Raw genomic sequence first — 19,253 nt, 5'->3', positions numbered from 1 at the left:
AGACAATAAAACGCTCCTGCAATTGACTCAAAGGTACACAAAAAAAAATTCGGAGAGAGGAGGAAAACTTCTTCAAAGTAGGCATACCTTGAGCACTGTCTTGTTGAACTTTCAAGAGGCCATTACTTCCATTTCCCCCCCCCCCCCCCAACCTTCTGAGGGGTTGCTAGGGAAACGGTTGCCCCGGGCAACGGCCGCCGGGGGCGGGGAATCGGCGCCTGTGGTGGGGTGGAGCCGCGGTGCTGGACGGGATACTGGCGGAGTCGTCCTCCTCCTCCCACCGCCTAGTGAGTGTTTGGTAGCAGCCGCGGCCGCCGTGTGTGTGTGTGTGGGGGGGGTGGGGAGCAGCAGCCACCACCGCTGCACGCCGGGATCGCGGAGGAGCCGCGCCGGTCCTCCGGACAGTAAGATGGCGGCCGTCGCCTCCAAGCCCAATTTCGCCGTCGTCTGCTCTTTCCTGGAGCGCTATGGCGCCTCGCTGGAACTGCCCGAGTTCACCTTCCCCGAGCTGGAAGAAGCGCTGGAAAATAAAAAAGCGGGTAAGAGACAGGCAAATTAGATGCCACAAGATGGTCACTGTGAGGTAAATAGACGGTCCAGGTCCAACACCAGCATCATCATCCCCCCCCCCCCCCCCCCCCCCTCCATGTCCACTAAATGTGAGGCTGATTGAACCGTGCATTGTTAGCACACACACACACACACACACACACACCACAAGTAAAACATCAAAAACTCATTACCAAATTAAAAAAATACCCCAACTTATTTTACCAACCAATTACAAATGAATCGAATCCCAATTAGCCTTTTTTTCCCCCAGGCGCCTTTTAACAGTGCGCATGCATCACTTACGACTTCCTGTTAAAAGTAATGGGGGGAAAAAGAATCAAATTGTTATTTTCCCTTTTTTATTTTTTTATTTCTCTTAGATCGCCATTTTGCCTCATGTTTTTGTTTTTTTGTGTGTTTTTATCTTTCCCTCTTCATCTCTATCGCTTTCCCTCTTTTCTGCCCAGGATGCGTTCCCGTCCTCTCTCTCTCTCTCTCTCTCCCGCCTTCCCTCTTTTCTGCTCCCTGGATGCGTGTGTCTGTCTCTCTCTACCCTGCCTTCCCTCTTTTCTGCCCTCTGGATGTGGTTTTTCCCCCCCCCCCCCCCCCCCCTTCCCCTTCCCCTTCCTCCATTCATTCATTCCTTCCGTTTTTAGGTTTGTTTTTACTGTATTATGTTATCAATCTGGGTAACTTGCTGCAAGAAGGCACTTTTAATGTGGGTGCCTAAGGGTTTTTTTGTGTATTCCTTGCTTTTATTTTTGCACATGACCTCTTTGAAACCCCGCCCACCCTCCCAACCCCAAGCAAATCAAACACTTCGCAGTCAAATCGTGGTTCTCCGGCGTGTGATTCACAACAACGCGAGAAAGATCTGTGTGCTCTGTTTTTTTACCATTTATGTACACCAGGAGGGATCCTCTGATTCAAATATGTAGGAAAGAACTGCAGATGCTAATTTACACTGAAGATAGACACAAAATGCTGGAGTAAATCGAGAGGAATAGGCAGCATGTTCTGGAGAGAAGGAATGGGTAATGTTTCGGATCGAGACCCTTCTTCAGATTCACCGAAGATAGACACAAAATGCTGGAGTAACTCAGCGGATTAGGCAGCATCTCTGTAGAGAAGGAATGGGTGACATTTCGGGATGGTTCGTGAAATGTCACCCATTCCTTCTATCCAGAGATGCTGCCTGTTCTGCTGAGTTACTCCAGCATTTTGTGTCTATCCTCTAATTCAATCTGTTGTGACATCACTGTTAGCTAAATTGATGATGGAGACCTGTTGATTTTGCTTGAGTCACTTTGAGGTGATTATGACTCTACTATTGTTGCGTGGTAGCAGCCCACCACAAATCAAATTCTTGCAGTAAATAGTCTGTTGACTAAATGTGTGCATGGTGTGTGGTTATAATAAAATGAATATTCTATAATAATTACATTAAAAATAGAAGTGGTAGTAAGGTCCTACCCCTTAAATTTCCAAGCAACTAAATATCTGTCCATCATGGCTAATAAACATCCAGAGTCTGAAGAAGGGTCTCAACCCGAAACGTCACCCATTCATTTTATCCAGAGATGCTGCCTCAGTTACTCCAGCTTTTTGTGTCTTAACGTCTACAGGCTGTTGGGAATTGCGAGGCGAAGAAATTTAGCCTCTTCTCAGCACAAAATGGCTGACCTGTTAGACTAGGCCTTCTGGTTGTAGAAAGTGAAATGATGGGATAGATGTTTTGTTCCCTGTATGGATCTAAGCATAGCTGGGCAAAGAATGGAAAACAAAATCACCCAGGCATTCTGGAAATATACTTGTGAACAGGATTATGTAGTGATTAGGCTTGTGCAGAAATAACAAATGAGCTATTATCTGTACTTGTAGTGCTTAACGAAGCCTGAGGAATTTGTGTTGGTAGAAGGAACTGTGGATGGAAATATATTAAAAGTTTTTTTTAATATGTTGGTGGGGTAACAAATAGGATGGAGCAATTGGTGGTTCTAGTTACATCTGGAGTATTGTGTATAGTTTTGGTCTCCTAATTTGAGGAAGGATATCCTTGTGATTGAGGCAGTGCAGTGTAGGTTCACGAGATTGATCCCTGGGATGGCGGGACGGTCATATGAGGAAAGATTGAAAAGACTAGGCTTTTATTCACTGGAGTTTAGAAAGGCTGAGGGGGGATCTTATAGAAACATATAAAATTAAAGAAGGACTGGACAAGCTAGATGCAGGAAAAATGTTCCCAATGTTGGGTGAGTTCAGAACCAGGGGCCACAGTCTTAGAATAAAGGGGAGGTCATTTAAGACTGTGAGAAAACACTTTTTCTCCCAGAGAGTTGTGAATTTATGGAATTCCCTGCCACAGAGGGCAGTGGAGGCCAAGTCACTGGATGGGTTTAAGAGAGTTAGATAGAGCTCTAGGGGCTAGTGGAGTCAAGGAATATGGGGAGAAGGCAGGCACGGGTTATTGATAGGGGACGATCAGCCATGATCACAATGAATGGCGGTGCTTGCTCGAAGGGCCGAATGGCCTCCTCCTGCACCTATTTTCTATGTTATTGGCACGTGGAAACACCAGGCATACTATGGAATGGTGGGCTATCTTATATATCTATAATATAAAAGCAAGGAAATGTTGCTATTTTTGCACAAGAAAGTCTCAGACCTCAACTTGACCATGGAAAAAGGTGAATGTAAAGCTGGTCAAATTGGCAGCTATCATCCTTAAAGGCAAGCTACTATATTTCAGGTGTTCACAGTCAGAGACATTATAAGCTCTTTATATTTTCAGCACAGTTGTACATTATTTTCTGTGTTTATCTCGGATTGTTTGCAATCCAGTAATTTGTAAGCATTATCTTGAGCTGCAAGAGTCCATTAATTGAATTCTTGCTATTGAGGGAGTATTCTTGCTATTGAGTGCAGGTTTACAAGGTTAATTCCCGGGATGGCGGAACTGTCATATGCTGAGAGAATGGACTTGAGTTTAGAAGGATGAGAGGGCATCTTATTAAAACATGTAAGATTATTAAGGGTTTTGACACGCTAAAGGCATGAAACATGTTCCCGGTGTTGCAGGAGTCCAGAACCAGGGACCACAGTTTAAGAATAAAGGGTAAGCCATTTAGAACAGAGACGAGGAAACACTTTTTCACAGAGAGTTGTGAGTCTGTGGAATTCTATGCCCCAGAGGGCGGTGGAGGCCAGTTCTCTGGATACTTTCAAGAGAGAGCCAGATAGGGCTCTTAAAGATAGCGGAGTCAGGGGATATGGGGAGAAGGCAGGAACGGGGTACTGATTGTGGATGATCCGCCATGATCACGCTGGCTCGAAGGGCTGAATGGCCTACTCCTGCACCTATTGCCGATTGAATCTCTTACAGCAGTTACAAAGAGCGTGTAAAACAAAATGCTGGAGTAACTCAGCAAGTCAAGAAAACACAGATAGGTGACGTTTCAAGTCAGGACCCGTCTTCAGAGTTCATAGGTGAAAGTTGATTCTGTCGGGAAACAATCAATCAACATTGCTTTAGAATGATGGATTATGTGATATTTTAGATGGGTTTGTTTTTATGTCTCTAGCATAAATGGTATCCCTGGATTACTTATTGGATATAGTATATATTCAACTAATTTAATTATGTATGGTGTTAAGGTGATTATTCAGTACAATGAAAGAACTATAGAAGTGTGTATGTAGTGAGATTGGATATGAAAATGAATATATGGTGTAATCTGTTTACGGATTGCTCTCGGGAACAGAACCTTTTCAAGTTTCGGGACAGTTGGCTATTTGTCGATGCTCGCGATGTTGGGGGAGTCCAGAACCAGGTGTCACAGTTTAAGAATAAGGGGTGGGCCATTTAGGACGGATGAAGAAAAACATTTTTATCCAGAGAGTTGTGAATCTGTGGAATTCTCTGCCACTGAAGGCAGTGGAGGCCAATTCACTGGATGTTTTCAAGAGAGTTAGATTTAGCTCTTTGGCTAACGTAATCAAGGGATATGGGGAGAAAATGGGAATTGGGTACTGAGTTTGGATGATAAGCCATGATCACATTGAAGGTACAGGATACTGAGTTGGATGATCAGCCATGATCATATTGAATGGCGGTGCTGGCTCGAAGGGCCGAATGGCCTACTCCTGCACCTATTGTCTATGTTTCTATGTTTGATCTAGGGACTGCCTCTGCTCAATTAAAATAACAAAGTTCATTGGTATGTACCGTTAAACAGCATCCAACCTCTACAGAAGAACATGGCTAGGTGACGTCTCGGGTGAGGTCCAGTCCAGACCTGAAACATCACCTACCCATGTTCTCCATGGATGCTGCCTGTCCCACTGAGTTATTCCAGCATTTTGTGTGTGTTTTGTTTTGTAAACAGGCATTTGCAATACCTTGTTTCTACATCCCTCCTCTACAATACAGAGATCTCAATTATAAGGATCAAGGTAAATTATTTAAAGGTAGACAAAACTGCTGGAGAAACTCAGCGGGTGCGGCAGTATCTATGGAGCGACGGAAATAGGAAACCTTTCGGCACGAAACGTCACCTATTCCTTCGCTCCATAGATGCTGCCGCACCTGCTGAGTCTCTCCAGCAATTTTGTATCCCTTCGATTTTCCAGCATCTGCAGTTCCTTCTTGAACAATAAATTATTTAAAAGTGATCGCAAATACATTTTGTTCTTCTCGTTGTGTAGCAGTCATAAATTTAAAATCTATCTATTGGGAGGGATATTTAAGAAAAACTGGGTCTTGAGGGATGTGGATGGACAACCCTGTTTTTTTTAATTTATTTTTTTAGCTGTTGTTTACAAAAAATGCTGGAGCATCAGTGCTATTAATGGTGACAATGGTGTTTAGTCAAGCTTGCACAGTGAACCTGCAATGGAAGTGTTTTGATTGTAGCATTCCATTCCTGACTTGTTTCAGAAGCTCGCACACTTTATTGTGGTCTGTTAGTTTTGTTAATCCTAAAGTTGCAGCCAAGACAGATTTAATTATGCATGGGATGTGTAAGCGTTTGTTAAAAACGTGTCACTTTGCAGGCTGTTATGTGAAGCAAAAATGCTGTAAATACAGTGGTATTTTCTTCATAATAGATCTGAATACAGATTTCAGACCTGGAATATAGGTTTAAGGTTTTATTAATACTCTTTTTTTTTTTTTTTTTTAATGAAGCCGTGTGAAAGTTAGCTTTGGTTTAAAAAGTATTTCTTAAATTGGAAAATTTCATCTTGCTGCAAGTCATAAAGGTTAAGTACAGATCCAGTGTATGTATGATCTGGTGGATTGGTCATAAAATTGTGGTGACTGAATGTCTTATTTGTTAATGTATTGTTCACGATCGATTGTATTTTGCACCAGTAGCTCCAATCCTGTCCAATTGTTTTCCTATTTCTCAACATCCTGATTTATGTGGAAGGCAAGATTGCAAAGGTAATTCGCATCTTTCCACTCCTCTTTCCCCCCCCCCCCTTATCTGACAACCTTTTGTCTCCTTCTTGTCATCTTTAGCATTTGTTACTTACTCCACCCATCTGCCAAACCCCTCTCACCTGATTCCACCTATCAATTGGAACTTATGTCTGGAGAAGGATCCTGATCCAAAACATCGTCTATCCATAACCTCTAGGATGCTACCTGACCTTCTGTTACTCCAGCACTTGGTGGATGAGATTTCAGCAACTGCTGCTCCTTGTCTCCAGCTATCACTTGCTAGACTTCATCCTGCCCAAAGATCCTATAGCGAGCAAGATAGTCCACTCCTGCTAATTGCAATGGGTGACGTGTAGTACGCAACGGAGCTGAACGTGGGCCATTTCTTCGTCCATTTCAGTTAGCCGACCCGACTTTGTATATCCCTCTCGCAGTGTAATTAGCGTTGTGGGCGAACAGTTTGCGTGTGTCATATAGGGTTAGATTCATAATTCTGTTCAATCATAATTCTGTTCAATTTTGTTAAAGATTAATATGTTAACAAATTATGATTCTGTTAATTGTCTTTTTTATGTTTTTTTAAAAAGCTTTTCTTTTTAAATGACTCGTGTGCTGTGTTTGAGTTTGAGTTGATTTTTGTATTACTCTTGCACTCTGTAATTCATCTAATCACACTGTTCACAACTGCGGTATTTGGAAAATAATAGCAATATGAAGATTCCAGTTGCTCTGATCTTGGAATGTTCCTTAATTTTTTTTTTTGTGTCTATGGAATTGTTTTTCAACAATAAAATGGGTCTGGTCTTCCCAATAGCCAGAGAGTGGAATGAGATCTGTCTGTAATGGTGGGGTTATCTAAAGGAAGTACAGGTGCACAACCTTTTATCCGGTGTTCCGGAAACCGAAAAACTCCGAAAACCGGCCATTTTTTCCAGATGTCGTCTGCGCACCAAAGCTCGCGTTTGGCGCCAAACTTGACCCGAAACTACCCACGGTCAGCCCAGGTCTGTACTACTGTAGCGGCTGCCTCCTCCCCGGAGACCGGGAGACGCTTAAACATCTGTAAATCGTTGCTTAAATGTCAAAATGTTAGTCAGTTAGTTTGGAGGGCTTTAATGTGAAGGGGGGGGTGAAGGGGTAAACTTTAATTTTACTCAGTCCCCTACCTGGTCGGAGAGGCGGGGAGCGGTCAATGCCTTACCGGGTCGCCGTGCAGTAAGCTCCGCAGCGCTGTGGCCGGTGGGGCAGCGGGGCGGCGCCGGTTGTAGCTCCGACCCCGGCACCTCTACCCCTGGCTGCGAGGCGCTCCAAATCCAGCGCGGCCCGCGGCCGGACGCCCCAGCTCCGCGAATGTCGGGAGTCGGCGGCGTCGCAGCGCTGGGATACCAGTGGGGAACGGGCAATGCCTTACCGGGTCGCCGTGCGGCAAGCTCCGGAGCGCTGTGGCCGCCGACCCAACGTTCGCAGAGCGTCGCTGGATTTGGAGCCGCGCAGCCAGGGGTAGAGTTGCCGGGGTCGGAGCTACAACCGGCGCCGCCCGCGGCCGGATGGAGCCCACAGCTCCGCGAGGTTGGGAGTCGCCGACCAGGTAGGGGACTAAGAATTAAAGTTTCCCCCTTCACCCCTACTCCACCACCACCACATAAAATCCCTCCAAACTAACTGACTAACATTTATGCAATGATTCTCCCGGTCTCCGGGGAGGAGGCAGCTGCTCCAGACTTTTCAAGCCGCCCGCGCTACCTACCTAATCTACGCTAAAAATCTTCCATTTGGAAATCCGAAAATGTCCGAAATCCGACAAGTGTCTGGTCCCAAGGCTTTCGGATAAAAGGTTGTGCACCTGTATTTAACAAAAATAAATTTGTTTTGAGCTAGATTAAAAAACGATGTATAACTCAAGGATGGTTTTATTCAGCGACCATACAACTGATTAGATTGTGTAGGAAAGAACAAACATACACATATATTTCTCCAGATTTGTATATATAATGATAAACTTTATTTCGGACACAAGGCCAAGACAAGGGGCAACATTACATAAAAATACATTGCAACCTCCCCGCAACTTTACTCTGGCGTCCCAGCCATGCTGATCCGAGCCAGACTTCCCACACGCTGTGGAAGGAACATAGGCATCATTTTGCTTTTTATTGGGAGGCAGAAAGAAAATGAGAAGATTTTTACCAAAGATGTTTGATTTTTACGAGGATGTTTCAGTAACCGGCTTCTGCCTCTGCACTAGTATCTTTGCTCCACCATGGCGGATAAAGATGGCGGAGACGGAAGCATGTTACGGAAATGGGGCCGAAATTTACCCATGAATCTGCCGATGACTGTACTACGTCTTTTTTGTCGAGTGGGCTATCTTGCTTCATTTGGGAGATCAATGGCTCAATTAACTCTAGTCATACAACAGATTTTAATTTAGAGATACAGCGCGGAAACAGGCCCTTCGGCCCACCCGGTCCGGGCTGACCAGCGATCCCCGCATACTAACACTATCCTACACACATTAGGGACAATTTACAATTATACCTTGCAAATCTGCACGTCTTTAAGTGCAGGAGGAATCCGGAGCAACCGGAGAAAACCCACGTAGGTTACAGGGAGAACGTAAAAACTCAAACAGGCAGCATCCGTAGTCGGGATCAAACCCAAGTCCCTGGTGCTGCAAGGTAGCAACTCTACCGCTGTGCCACCATGCCGCCCTTGTGACGGGTTCTGCCAATAGACAATAAGTGCAGGAATAGGCCATTCGGCTCTTCGAGCAAGCACTGCCATTCAATGTGAAGATGGCTGATCATCCCCAATCAGTACCCCGTTCCTGCCTTCTCCCCATATCCGCTATCGTTAAGAGCCCTATCCAGCTCTCTTGAAAGTATCCAGAGAACCGGCCTCCACCTGAGACAGAGAATTCCACATCCAGCAGAGTTAATACCTTCTGTGAGAATTAATACCGTGATAATATTGTAAAAGGATTCCAAGATGGCACTGATTTGGCGTGCTGGTCCCTGAAGTGGATCTGCAATCGTACATTACAATCGCTCCACTCTTAAATCATTATTTATTCCCTTTATCCTGTGTCCACATTGTGGAAGGCTTAATTATAATCATGTATAGTCTTTCCACTGTCAATAATAATAATGTGACTATAATAATAAACAAAATTCAGCTCTCGGACACCACCTCCTACTCTCCCCTGGACCATGACGTCACAGATGAGCTCCATGCCATTATCTCACAGACAATCTCCGATTTTATCACTTTCACTGTCTGCTGTCCAACCTGATCGTTCCCCAGCCAGGCACGTTACCTTCTCCCCCAAAATCCATAAACAGAGCTGCCCTGGCAGACCCATTGTTTCTGCATGCTCCTGCCCCACTGAATCATTGCCACTCCAAAGAGGTACAGGTTTGTAGGTTAATTGGCTTGATAAATGTAAAAATTGTCCCTAGTGGGTGTTAATGTGTGGGAAATGCTGGTCGGCGTGGGCCGAAGGGCCTGTTTCCGTGCTGTATCTCTAAACTAAACGAGATAAGGACACCATACTATGTCCCCAGGTCCAATCCCTCCCGACCTGTGTCCAAGACATGTCACACGCCCAGCTGATGAAGGGTCTTGACCCGAAACGTCACCTATTCCCTTTTCTCCAGAGATGCTGCCTGACCCGCCGACTTACTCCAGCATTTTGTGTCTTATCTACGGTGTAAACAAACATGAATATTAATGATTTAGACGAGGGGGTTGAAGGCTTTGTGGCCAGGTTTGCGGATGATACGAACATAGGTGGAGGGGCAGGTAGTGTAGAGAAAGCAGGGACTCTGCAGGAGGACGTGGACAGGTTGGGAGAGTGGGCAGAGAAGTGGCAGATGGAATACAGTGTAGCAAAGTGTGGAGTCGTGCATTTTGGTAGTACAGGTGCACAGCCTTTTATCCGAAGATCCAAATAACGAAAACCTCCGAATAGCGGACATTTTTTCAGTCCTTGAAGAAAGGTCCTTGAAAACGTTCACCGAGGGCGGCCCACAGAGGTGACAGCGGAACCTCCGGTCGGTCCTGGAAGAAAGGGGAACTAAATCCCCTTCATAAAAGAGAAGTGGAGGGTATATTGCCCGGGAGGGTATATCGCCTACCTGGAAGAAACCGGACATTTTTTCCAGGATGTCGTCTGCACACCAAAAAGCTCACGTTTGGCGCCAAACGCACGTCGCCTCTGCTGCACACGGATATAAGAGTGTGAAAATGTCGCCTTAGGCCGCCTAAGGGCATGTAGCCCCGCTAGGGTGACATGAGTGCGGGAGGTGATTCAATGCTGCGGTCACATTTACAAATTCAGGAATTCATTCAACACACTGCATTTCATACAGACATTTATTCTGCAAGAAAAAACTACATTGAAGACTCAAACTCGCGACCGAGGAACTGCCGGGATCAAGGCGCAAACTCGCGACCTTGCGGATATGAGCCGAGCACTCTACCACTGAGCCAGCCATTAAAATCTACGCTAAAAAATTTCCATTCTGAATGCCGACAAATTCCGAATTACGAAAAGTGTCTGGTCCTAAGGCTTTCGGATAAAAGGTTGTGCACCTGTAGGATTAAGGCGTAAACGGTTTTCTAAATGGGGAGAGAATCCAGAAATCGGAGGTGCAAAGGAACTTGGGAGTGCTGGTGCAGGATTCCAAATTAGTTTATCTGTGTCGAATCGGCAGTGAAGAAAGCAAACTCAATGCTACCACTTATTTCAAGAGGGATGCATTGTTGATGCTCTAATGTGCAGGGAAAGCCGCATTTGGAGCATTGAGTGCAATTTTAGGCACCAGATCTGAGGAGGGGTGTGCTGGCTCTGGAGACGGTCCAGAGGAGGTTTACAAGAATGATCCCAGGAATGAATAGGTTAACCAATGGTGAGCGTTTGTTGGCACTGGGCCTGTACTCGCTGGAGTTGAGAAGAATGAAACGTACAGAATAGTGAAAGGCTTGGATAGAGTGGATGTGGAGAGGATATATCCTCTAGTGGGAGATTCTAGGACTAGAGGTCATAACCACAGAATTAAAGGATGTTCTTTTAGGAAGGAGATGAAGGAGAAGGAGATGAACTTTAGCCAGAGGGTGGTGAATCTGTGGAATTCCTTGCCTCGGAAGACTGTGGAGGCCAAGTCAGTGGATATTTTTATGGCAGAGATAGATAGATTCTTGATTATTATAGGTGTCGGAGGTTATGGGGAGAAGGCAGGAGAATGTGGTTAGGAGGGAGAGATAGACCAGCCATGATTGAATGGTGGATTATACTTAATGGGCCAAATGGCCTAATTCTACTGTTATCACATGACCTTGTGATCTGCAGTCCCTCCTTGCACACTAAATTAAAACTAAACTTGGTCAACTCGTGGTGAAACTTTCTGGCAGCATATGATGTAACTATGCTTAACATTAAGATTTAAATATTAGTAATTGAATATTTTAAAGTTTAGGTTAGAAATACACTGTGGAAACAGGCCCTTCTGAGTCTGCACTGACCATTGATCACCCGTTCATATTAGTTATATGTTATCACTCCCTACACACGAGGGAACATTTTTACAGAGGCCAATTAACCCTCAAGCGCGCACATCTTTGGGATGTGGGAGGAAACCGGAGGATATCCATGGGGAGAACATGCAATCTCCGCCTGAGGTCAGAATCAAATCCGTGTCTCTGTTGCTGTGAGGCTGCAACTCTACCAGTTGCGCCACTCTGCCACCCTATTTGGTCTTTGAATTTAAATATTTATTTCCTTTCGACACATATGAAACTGATCCTGGAATTTAAAAAAACAAGGCATCGGAGTATCTCAGCAGGTCAAGTGGCATCTATAGAAGCCGAGATTGTTGAAGTTTCAGATTGGGATATGCGGGGTCAGGTCTCAACCCAAAGCAATAATCTGCTGTCTGACCCACTGTGATCCTCTGGCAGCATATTTTTTGAATTTCTTCTCAAGGGTGGCCACATCGTTAAGTAACTGAACAAAACAAAATAACTGAAGATGCTGAAAAACTGAGATGTAAAAATAACAAATGCTTGAAACGCCCTGCAGGTTCGGCAGCGGGTTGGAGCCAGATGCTGCCTGAGCTGCTGAGCGTTTCCAAGATATCCTGTTTTTATACCACATCCTTCATGCTTGGCATTAACCATGCACTCACTGAAATCTTGAGGACTCGACCTGAAAATCATTTGGAATCTTACAATAGCTTGTAAGAATGTGCCGCCATTTTCAAGAAAAGCTTGTTCCCTTGTTATCAGACTCTTTGACAGGGGCCTAGACACTAAATGCTGGATGGAATAACTTAGCAGGTCAGGCAACATCTCTGGAGAGAAGGAATGGGTGACATTTCAGGCCGGGCCTGAAGTAGGGTCTCGACCCGAAACGTCACCCATTCCGTCTCTCCAGAGATGTTGTCTCGCTGAGTTACTCCAGCATCTTCGTTGTAAACCAGCAACTGCATTTCCTTCCTACACAATCTTTGACGGACCTCCCATATAATAAGAATGTATCCGTGATCTTCCTTGCCGTGTCCTTTGCACTTTTTAGCTGCACTTTTATTTGTAACTGTAATGCTAAGTTTTGCACTCTATTTAATTCCTCTTTTGTACGATCTGCTGTGCTCATGCATGGTATGAGTTGCCTGCATAGCATGCAGAACACTTTTTTTCACTATCCTTGTACATGTGACAATAATAAAGCAATATCAATAATTGTTTGGGAATTTGATAATTTTAAATCACCACCACTTCTATTTGTAAAGCTGCTTTATCATATTTGAACACTCCCTAGGGCTTCACCTGAGTGCTGGCAGACCATTTTGATACAGACTAGTGGAGTCAACAGGACATAACAAAAAGTCAGTCACAGTAGGTTTTAGCAAAAGAGAGACAATAGACAATAGGTGCAGGAGTAGGCCATTCGGCCCTTCGAGCCAGCACCGCCATTCAATGTGATCATGGCTGATCATCCCCAATCAGTACCCCGTTCCTGCCTTCTCCCCATATCCCCTGACTCCGCTATTTTTAAGAGCTCTATCTAGCTCTCTCTTGAAAGCATCCAGAGAACCGGCCTCCATGAGGCAGAGAATTCCACAGACTCGCCACTCTCTGTGAGAAAAGCAGGGAGGTTGAGGAAGATCATTCTAGAACCAGGAGCCTGCATTGTGATATTAGGGGGTGCAAGATCACAGATTCTAAGAAATGCGAGTTCTCGCAGAAGTCGTCTTCCTCTTCTTGCGAATGAAACATAAACCAAAGGAATGGTTAGCTCTCAAGCCGGGTGTTGAGCAGCCAGGTTGTTGTCTCTGCGTCAATGTCTGCCAGGCCCTGAACTCCATTTGGTGGGTGGTAAAGCGGGCACCCAGAGATGACATGGTTGGCTGTCTGTTGTTCTGCTCCTCATTCACAGACTGGGCTCTAGCGGAAAGAATTACCTACCTAAGTAATGGATTTCTCATTACAATGTGAAGATGCATGCCTCAGAGATGTTGCCTTTCAGTTGGATTCACAAAACTCTCATCGAAACCCATAAGGCTGATTTTAGCACCCGTATCGTCCATGCTGACTGGTGACAAGAAATGAAGGAGATGTAATGCAACGGGATAGAGTCATAGAATGAAACAGCGTGGAAACGGGCCCTTCAGCCCAACTTGCTCACACTGGCCAACATATCCCAGCTACACTAGTCCCACCTGCCTGTATTTTTTCCTCCAAACCTGTACTATCCATGTACCTGTCCAACTGTTTCTTAAACGTTGGGATAGTCCCTGCCTCAACTACCTCCTCTGGCAGCTTGTTACATACACCCACCATCCTTGTAAGAAAATGTTACCCCTCAGATTCCTGTTAAATCTTTTCCCCCTCACCTTAAACCTATGTCGTCTGGTCCTCGATTCACCTGCTCTGGGCAAGAGACTCTGTACATCTACCCGATCTATTCCACTCGTGATTTTATACACCTCTAAGATCACCCCTCATCCTCCTGTGCTCCAAGGAATAGAGTCCCAGCCTACTCAACCCCTCCCTATAGGTCAGACCCTTGAGTTCTGGCAACATCCTCGTAAATCTCCTCTGTACCCATTCCAGGACTGAAACATGATCAAAAGTTGAGTGACTTATCTGTTTAGAAGGCTAAGAATGTTTATAAAGGCAACCTTTGATGTGTGCTGTTTAAGAAGGAACTGCAGATGCTGGAAAAATCAAAGGTAGACAAAAATGCTGGAGAAACTCGGTGGGTGAGGCAGCATCTATGGAGCGAAGGAATAGTTTCTCCAGCATTTTTGTCTACCATTGATGTGTGCTGGTTTAGTTCATGAGCAAATTTTCTTTAAATAAACAAATGTTTAAGTTGCTAGAACAATTCCTATGAGTGCACCTTTATATGAGCAGAAGCAATTGCATTAAATAAAGTATTGCCAATGGTTTAAAGAACCTTCGTGGTATTTTCTAAATCACAAATAAAACAAATGGTTATGTGGAATTCTCTGCCTCAGAGGGCGGTGGAGGCCGGTTCTCTCGATGCTTTCAAGAGAGAGCTAGATAGGGCTCTTAAAAATAGCAGAGTCAGGGGATATGGGGGAAGGCAGGAATGGGGTACTGATTGGGGATGATCACATTGAATGGCAGTGCTGCCTCGAAGGGCCAAATGGCCTAATCCTGCACCTATTGTCTATTGTTGGGGAAACTCCATGCATTATATAATATATTTTTGTTTTGATCTAAAGCTACCAAATTTGCATATATGCTTAGATTTTATTTACTCCTATTTGACATTTACAACATCTGAGGGGTTATGGCAATTGTCAGTTCTAAATCGATTTTTATCTTCTCCTTAGCCCTCTGTCCTAACGTGGTATCCAATGGTTACCATTTAAAATTCCATCTAACCTGAACCAAGCCAAACAATACTGTAGATCTGACAATGTTTAGAGTGGACATCAAGAAATGTGCCACCATGTGCTTAGTAGTGACTGTTTCATTTAAGAAACACCTCTTTAACCAACCCCGTTCCTCCCCCAGGCCCTCTACCATCCCCCAGATTTCCTGCAGGCAGTGATTAATTTTCTCACTGTCAGAACATAGATTTGAGCTGGACACAAAATGCTGTAGTAACTCAGCGGGACAGGCAGCATATCTGGATAGAAGGAATGTGTGATGTTTCAGGGTCTCGACCCTAAACGTCACCCATTCCTTCCATCCAGAGATGCTGCCTGTCCTGCTGAGTTACTCCGGCATTTTGTGTCCATCATCGGTGTAAACCAGAATCTGCCGTTTCTTCCTGTGCATAGATTTGTGCTATATCACTCTTGTTTACGGCAAAGACCAATGTTTGACTTTGTGCAATTTCTTCAGGTCAAATTTCAGCTACAGGTGTTTGAATTGCTGCAGATGTGAGTTTCTGTAGTATCCTGATTTAATAAAGTAACATTGCATACTTTGAGATCTACCTACCATTTTAAAATGTATGCAGGTAGACAAAAATGCTGGTGAAACTCAGCGGGTGAGGAGCGAAGGAATAGGTGACATTTTGGGTCGAGACCCTTCTTCAGACTGACCTACCTTTTTAAACTGTATTGCCCTTTTGTTTATATTATTATGCTAAAAAAAATGATTGCCAGTATATTTCTTCATCTTTGAGTTATATGCATTATATTATCAGAATAGAGCTGATTGGAGCTGAAAAATACCTTCCTTATTACATTGTCAGCTAATGTATGCTAAATACTAGCGACATAAGGAACTGCAGATGCTGGTTTACCAAAAAAAAGACAGTAACTCAGCGTGTCAGGCAGTATCTCTGCGGAACATGGCTAGGTAATGTTTTGGGATGGGACTGGTCTTCTGAGATGGTGGAGAGCTTGATCACAGACATCAAACAGGGCAGCAGAAATTGTCCTCATTGAATATGGGGAAGAATATAAGAAGAACCAGTGTACTTTCTGCAGGCCACACACACCATGTAGACCACTGTGTAGGAAGGAACTGCAGATGCTGCTTTACACAGAAGACACAAAATGCTGGAGTAACTAAGCGGGACAGACAGCATCTCTAAAGAGGATGAATGGGTGACATTTCGGGTCAGGTCTAAAGAGTCTTGACATAAAACGTCACCTACTCCTTTTCTCCAGAGATGCTGCCTGTCCCACTGAGTTACAATAGACAATAGGTGCAGGAGTAGGCCATTTGGCCCTCCGAGCCTGCACCGCCATTCAATGTGATCATGGCTGATCATCCACAATCAGTACCCCATTCCTGCCTTCTTCCCATATACCCTGACTCCGCTATTTTTAAGAGCCCTATCTAACTCTCTCTTGAAAGCATCCAGAAAACCTGCCTCCACCGCCCTCTGAGGCAGAGAATTCCACAGACTCATCACTCTCTGTGAGAAAAAGTGTTTCCTCGTCTCCGTTCTAAATGGCTTACTCCTTATTCTTAAACCGTGGCCCCCGGTTCTGGACTCCCCCAACATCGGGAACGTGTTTCCTGCCTCTAGCGTGTCCTAGCCACTAACAATCTTATATGTTTCAATGAGATCTCCTCTCATCCTTCTAAACTCCAGAGTGTACAAGCCCGCTGCTCCATTCTCTCAGCATATGACAGTCCCGCCATCCCGGGAATTAACCTTGTAAAACTAAGCTAGGGACTAGGGGAGATTATGTGTTCGGCACGGACTAGAAGGGTCGAGATGGCCTGTTTCCGTGCTGTAATTGTTATATGGTTAAGCTGCACTCCCTCAATAGCAAGAATGTCCTTCCTCAAATTGGGGGACCAAAACTGCACACAATACTCCAGGTGTGGTCTCACTCGGGCCCTGTACAACTCCAGAAGGACCTCTTTGCTCCTATATTCGATTCCTCTTGTTATAAAGGCCAACATGTCATTCGCTTTCTTCACTGCCTGCTGTACCTGCATGCTTACTCCAGCATTTTGTGTCTATTCCGTAGACCACTGCTACTTTTAATTGGAAGAATGTGTGTGTTTAATATGGAAGCATATATAAGCATGGATGGTATAGATTTTTAGATTACTGAATTAAAAATCCATTGCAGATAGTATTTAGCACATAGAAACATAGAAAATAGGTGCAGGAGTAGGCCATTCAATATGATCATGGCTGATCATCCAACTCGGTATCCTGTACCTGCCTTCTCTCCATACCTCCTGATCCCTTTAGCCACAAGTGCCACATCTAACTCCCTCTTAAATATAGCCAATGAACTGGCCTCAACTACCTTCTGTGGCAGAGAATTCCACAGATTCGCCACTCTCTGTGTGAATTTTTTTTTCTCATCTCGGTCCTAAAAGACTTCCCCCTTATCCTTGAACTGTGACCCCTTGTTCTGGAGTTCCCCAACATCGGGAACAATCCTCCTGCATCTAGCCTGTCCAACCACTTAAGAATTTTGTAAGTTTCTATAAGATCCCCCCTCAATCTTCTAAATTCTAGCGAGTACAAGCCGAGTCTATCCAGTCTTTCTTCATATGAAAGTCCTGCCATCCCAGGGATCAGTCTGGTGAACCTTCTCTGTACTCCCTCTATGGCAACGATGTCTTTCCTCAGATTAGGAGACCAAAACTACACAATACCCCAGGTGTGGTCTCACCAAGACCCTGTACAACTGCAGTAGAACCTTCCTGCTCCTATACTCAAATCCTTTTGCTATGACTGGTATTCAAGGTTGTATCGGTACTCCTTCAATCGGAAATAACCACAGTGTCTTATTTTCCCATTATATTCTTTGCCATTATTTCCATGCAAGCTGTTGCTTCCATTTCAGCTAATGCCCCGGAAGCCAGTTCTAAATGTAATCCTTTAGAAGCCTGTTCTAAAGGATTACATTTACATCTAACCATCTGAGATTCCAAGTGTCAGCTTGGCTCACTGCTAAAATATTTGCCTCCAGGACAGCGAGGGCCATTGGATTTGAGTCCTGTTGCAGGATTGAGTGGCATAATCAGGGCATAGACAAGTAGATCAGAAGCATCAACATTCGGGGCAACTTGGCGGCGTAGCAATAGAGCTGCCTTACAGCGCCATAGACCCAGGTTCAATCCTGACGACGGGAGCTTGTCTGTACCAATGTTCTCCCCGTGACCTGTGTAGGTTTTCTCCGAGATGTTTGGATTCCTCCCACACTCCAAAGATGTACAGGTTTGTAGTTTAATTGGCTTGGTATCAATGTAAAATTGTCCCTAGTGTGTGTGGGGTGGTGTTAATGTGCGGGGATCGCTGGTCGGCATGCTCGGCAGGCCGAGGGGCTTGTTTTCATGCTGTATCTCCAAACTAAACTAAATTTGGCTGAGACCTTTGGATTTCAGTGCAAGCTCCAGATTTAAAATGAAATCGTGCAATTCTCTTCTGGTGCAGGTCATGAGTTTCCAAATACGATGGAAAGAGAGTGCAGTGAAATTAAAAGATTGATGGGTTTACTTTGAACAGGAGGGAAGATGAACTCTTTTTCCTTTGATCGACGGCAGCTGGGCAGGTGTATATAAGTTGCTGCTGAGGAAATGAAGATGCTAAGATAGACGCAAGATGCTGGAGTAAATCAGCAGGACAGGGGAGAGGGAATGGGCAATGTCGGGGGAAACTTTTTCTAATCTCTTACCTCGAAGGAGATTTTTTTTTTTCCCCGTATCGTGTCTCCGTCCACACTGTGGCCTAACATTGAGGAGTTGGCGGCCTTTGCTAGAGTCCGACTTCGAGAGCTCATCCGCGGTAGTCTGCGAGCTTTAACATCGCGGAGCTCGCGGTCTCTGGTTAGAGACCGACTTCGGAAACACCAAGCCGCAGGATCTTTGACTGCCCCGACACGGGGACTTCGACCGCCGGCTGCGGGAGCTTCGATCACCCCGACTGCGGAAGGTTCGACTGCCCCGACCGGATGAGGAAGTGGGGAAAAGTGAGGAAGAAGATTGGACTTTATTGCCTTCCATCACATTGAGGAACGTGGGGCAATCCGCTGTGGTGGGTGTTTATGTTAACTTTTATGTTAACGTAAACATCCCTCCCCCACATAAAACAAAGCTAAAGAACGCTAAAAACATACATTTAACACATACAAACAAGCAACAAAGAAGGAAGGGCCAGACAGACTGTTGTCCAGGCAGCTATTGCTGATGGTTAAAACTTGCAAATTGTGAAGCCAGAGGAGGGAATGTAGGGAGAGGGGGCACCGGGAAAGGGAGGAGGTAGAAAGCGGGGTGTGGGGATCAAAGGGGAGTACGGAAT

At 44.9% G+C, this 19,253-nt stretch overlaps 1 protein-coding gene across 1 annotated transcript in view; it reads left to right on the top strand.

Annotated features, from left to right (window-relative positions):
* Positions 1–314: 314 nt before the first annotated feature.
* LOC129716224 (remodeling and spacing factor 1-like) overlaps positions 315–19,253 on the top strand; it is a 97,530-nt gene continuing 78,591 nt past the window's right edge. The window contains exon 1 of the mRNA XM_055666094.1: positions 315–539. Coding sequence (XP_055522069.1) covers positions 410–539 — 130 coding nt within the window. The 5' untranslated portion in view covers positions 315–409. The remainder of the gene's footprint in view (positions 540–19,253) is intronic.

This window comes from Leucoraja erinacea, unplaced genomic scaffold (genome assembly GCF_028641065.1).
Source record: "Leucoraja erinacea ecotype New England unplaced genomic scaffold, Leri_hhj_1 Leri_190S, whole genome shotgun sequence".
NCBI lineage: Eukaryota > Metazoa > Chordata > Chondrichthyes > Rajiformes > Rajidae > Leucoraja > Leucoraja erinaceus.
The sequence above is the reverse complement of the archived record's forward strand: the minus strand, read 5'-3'. Positions and strand labels throughout refer to the sequence as shown.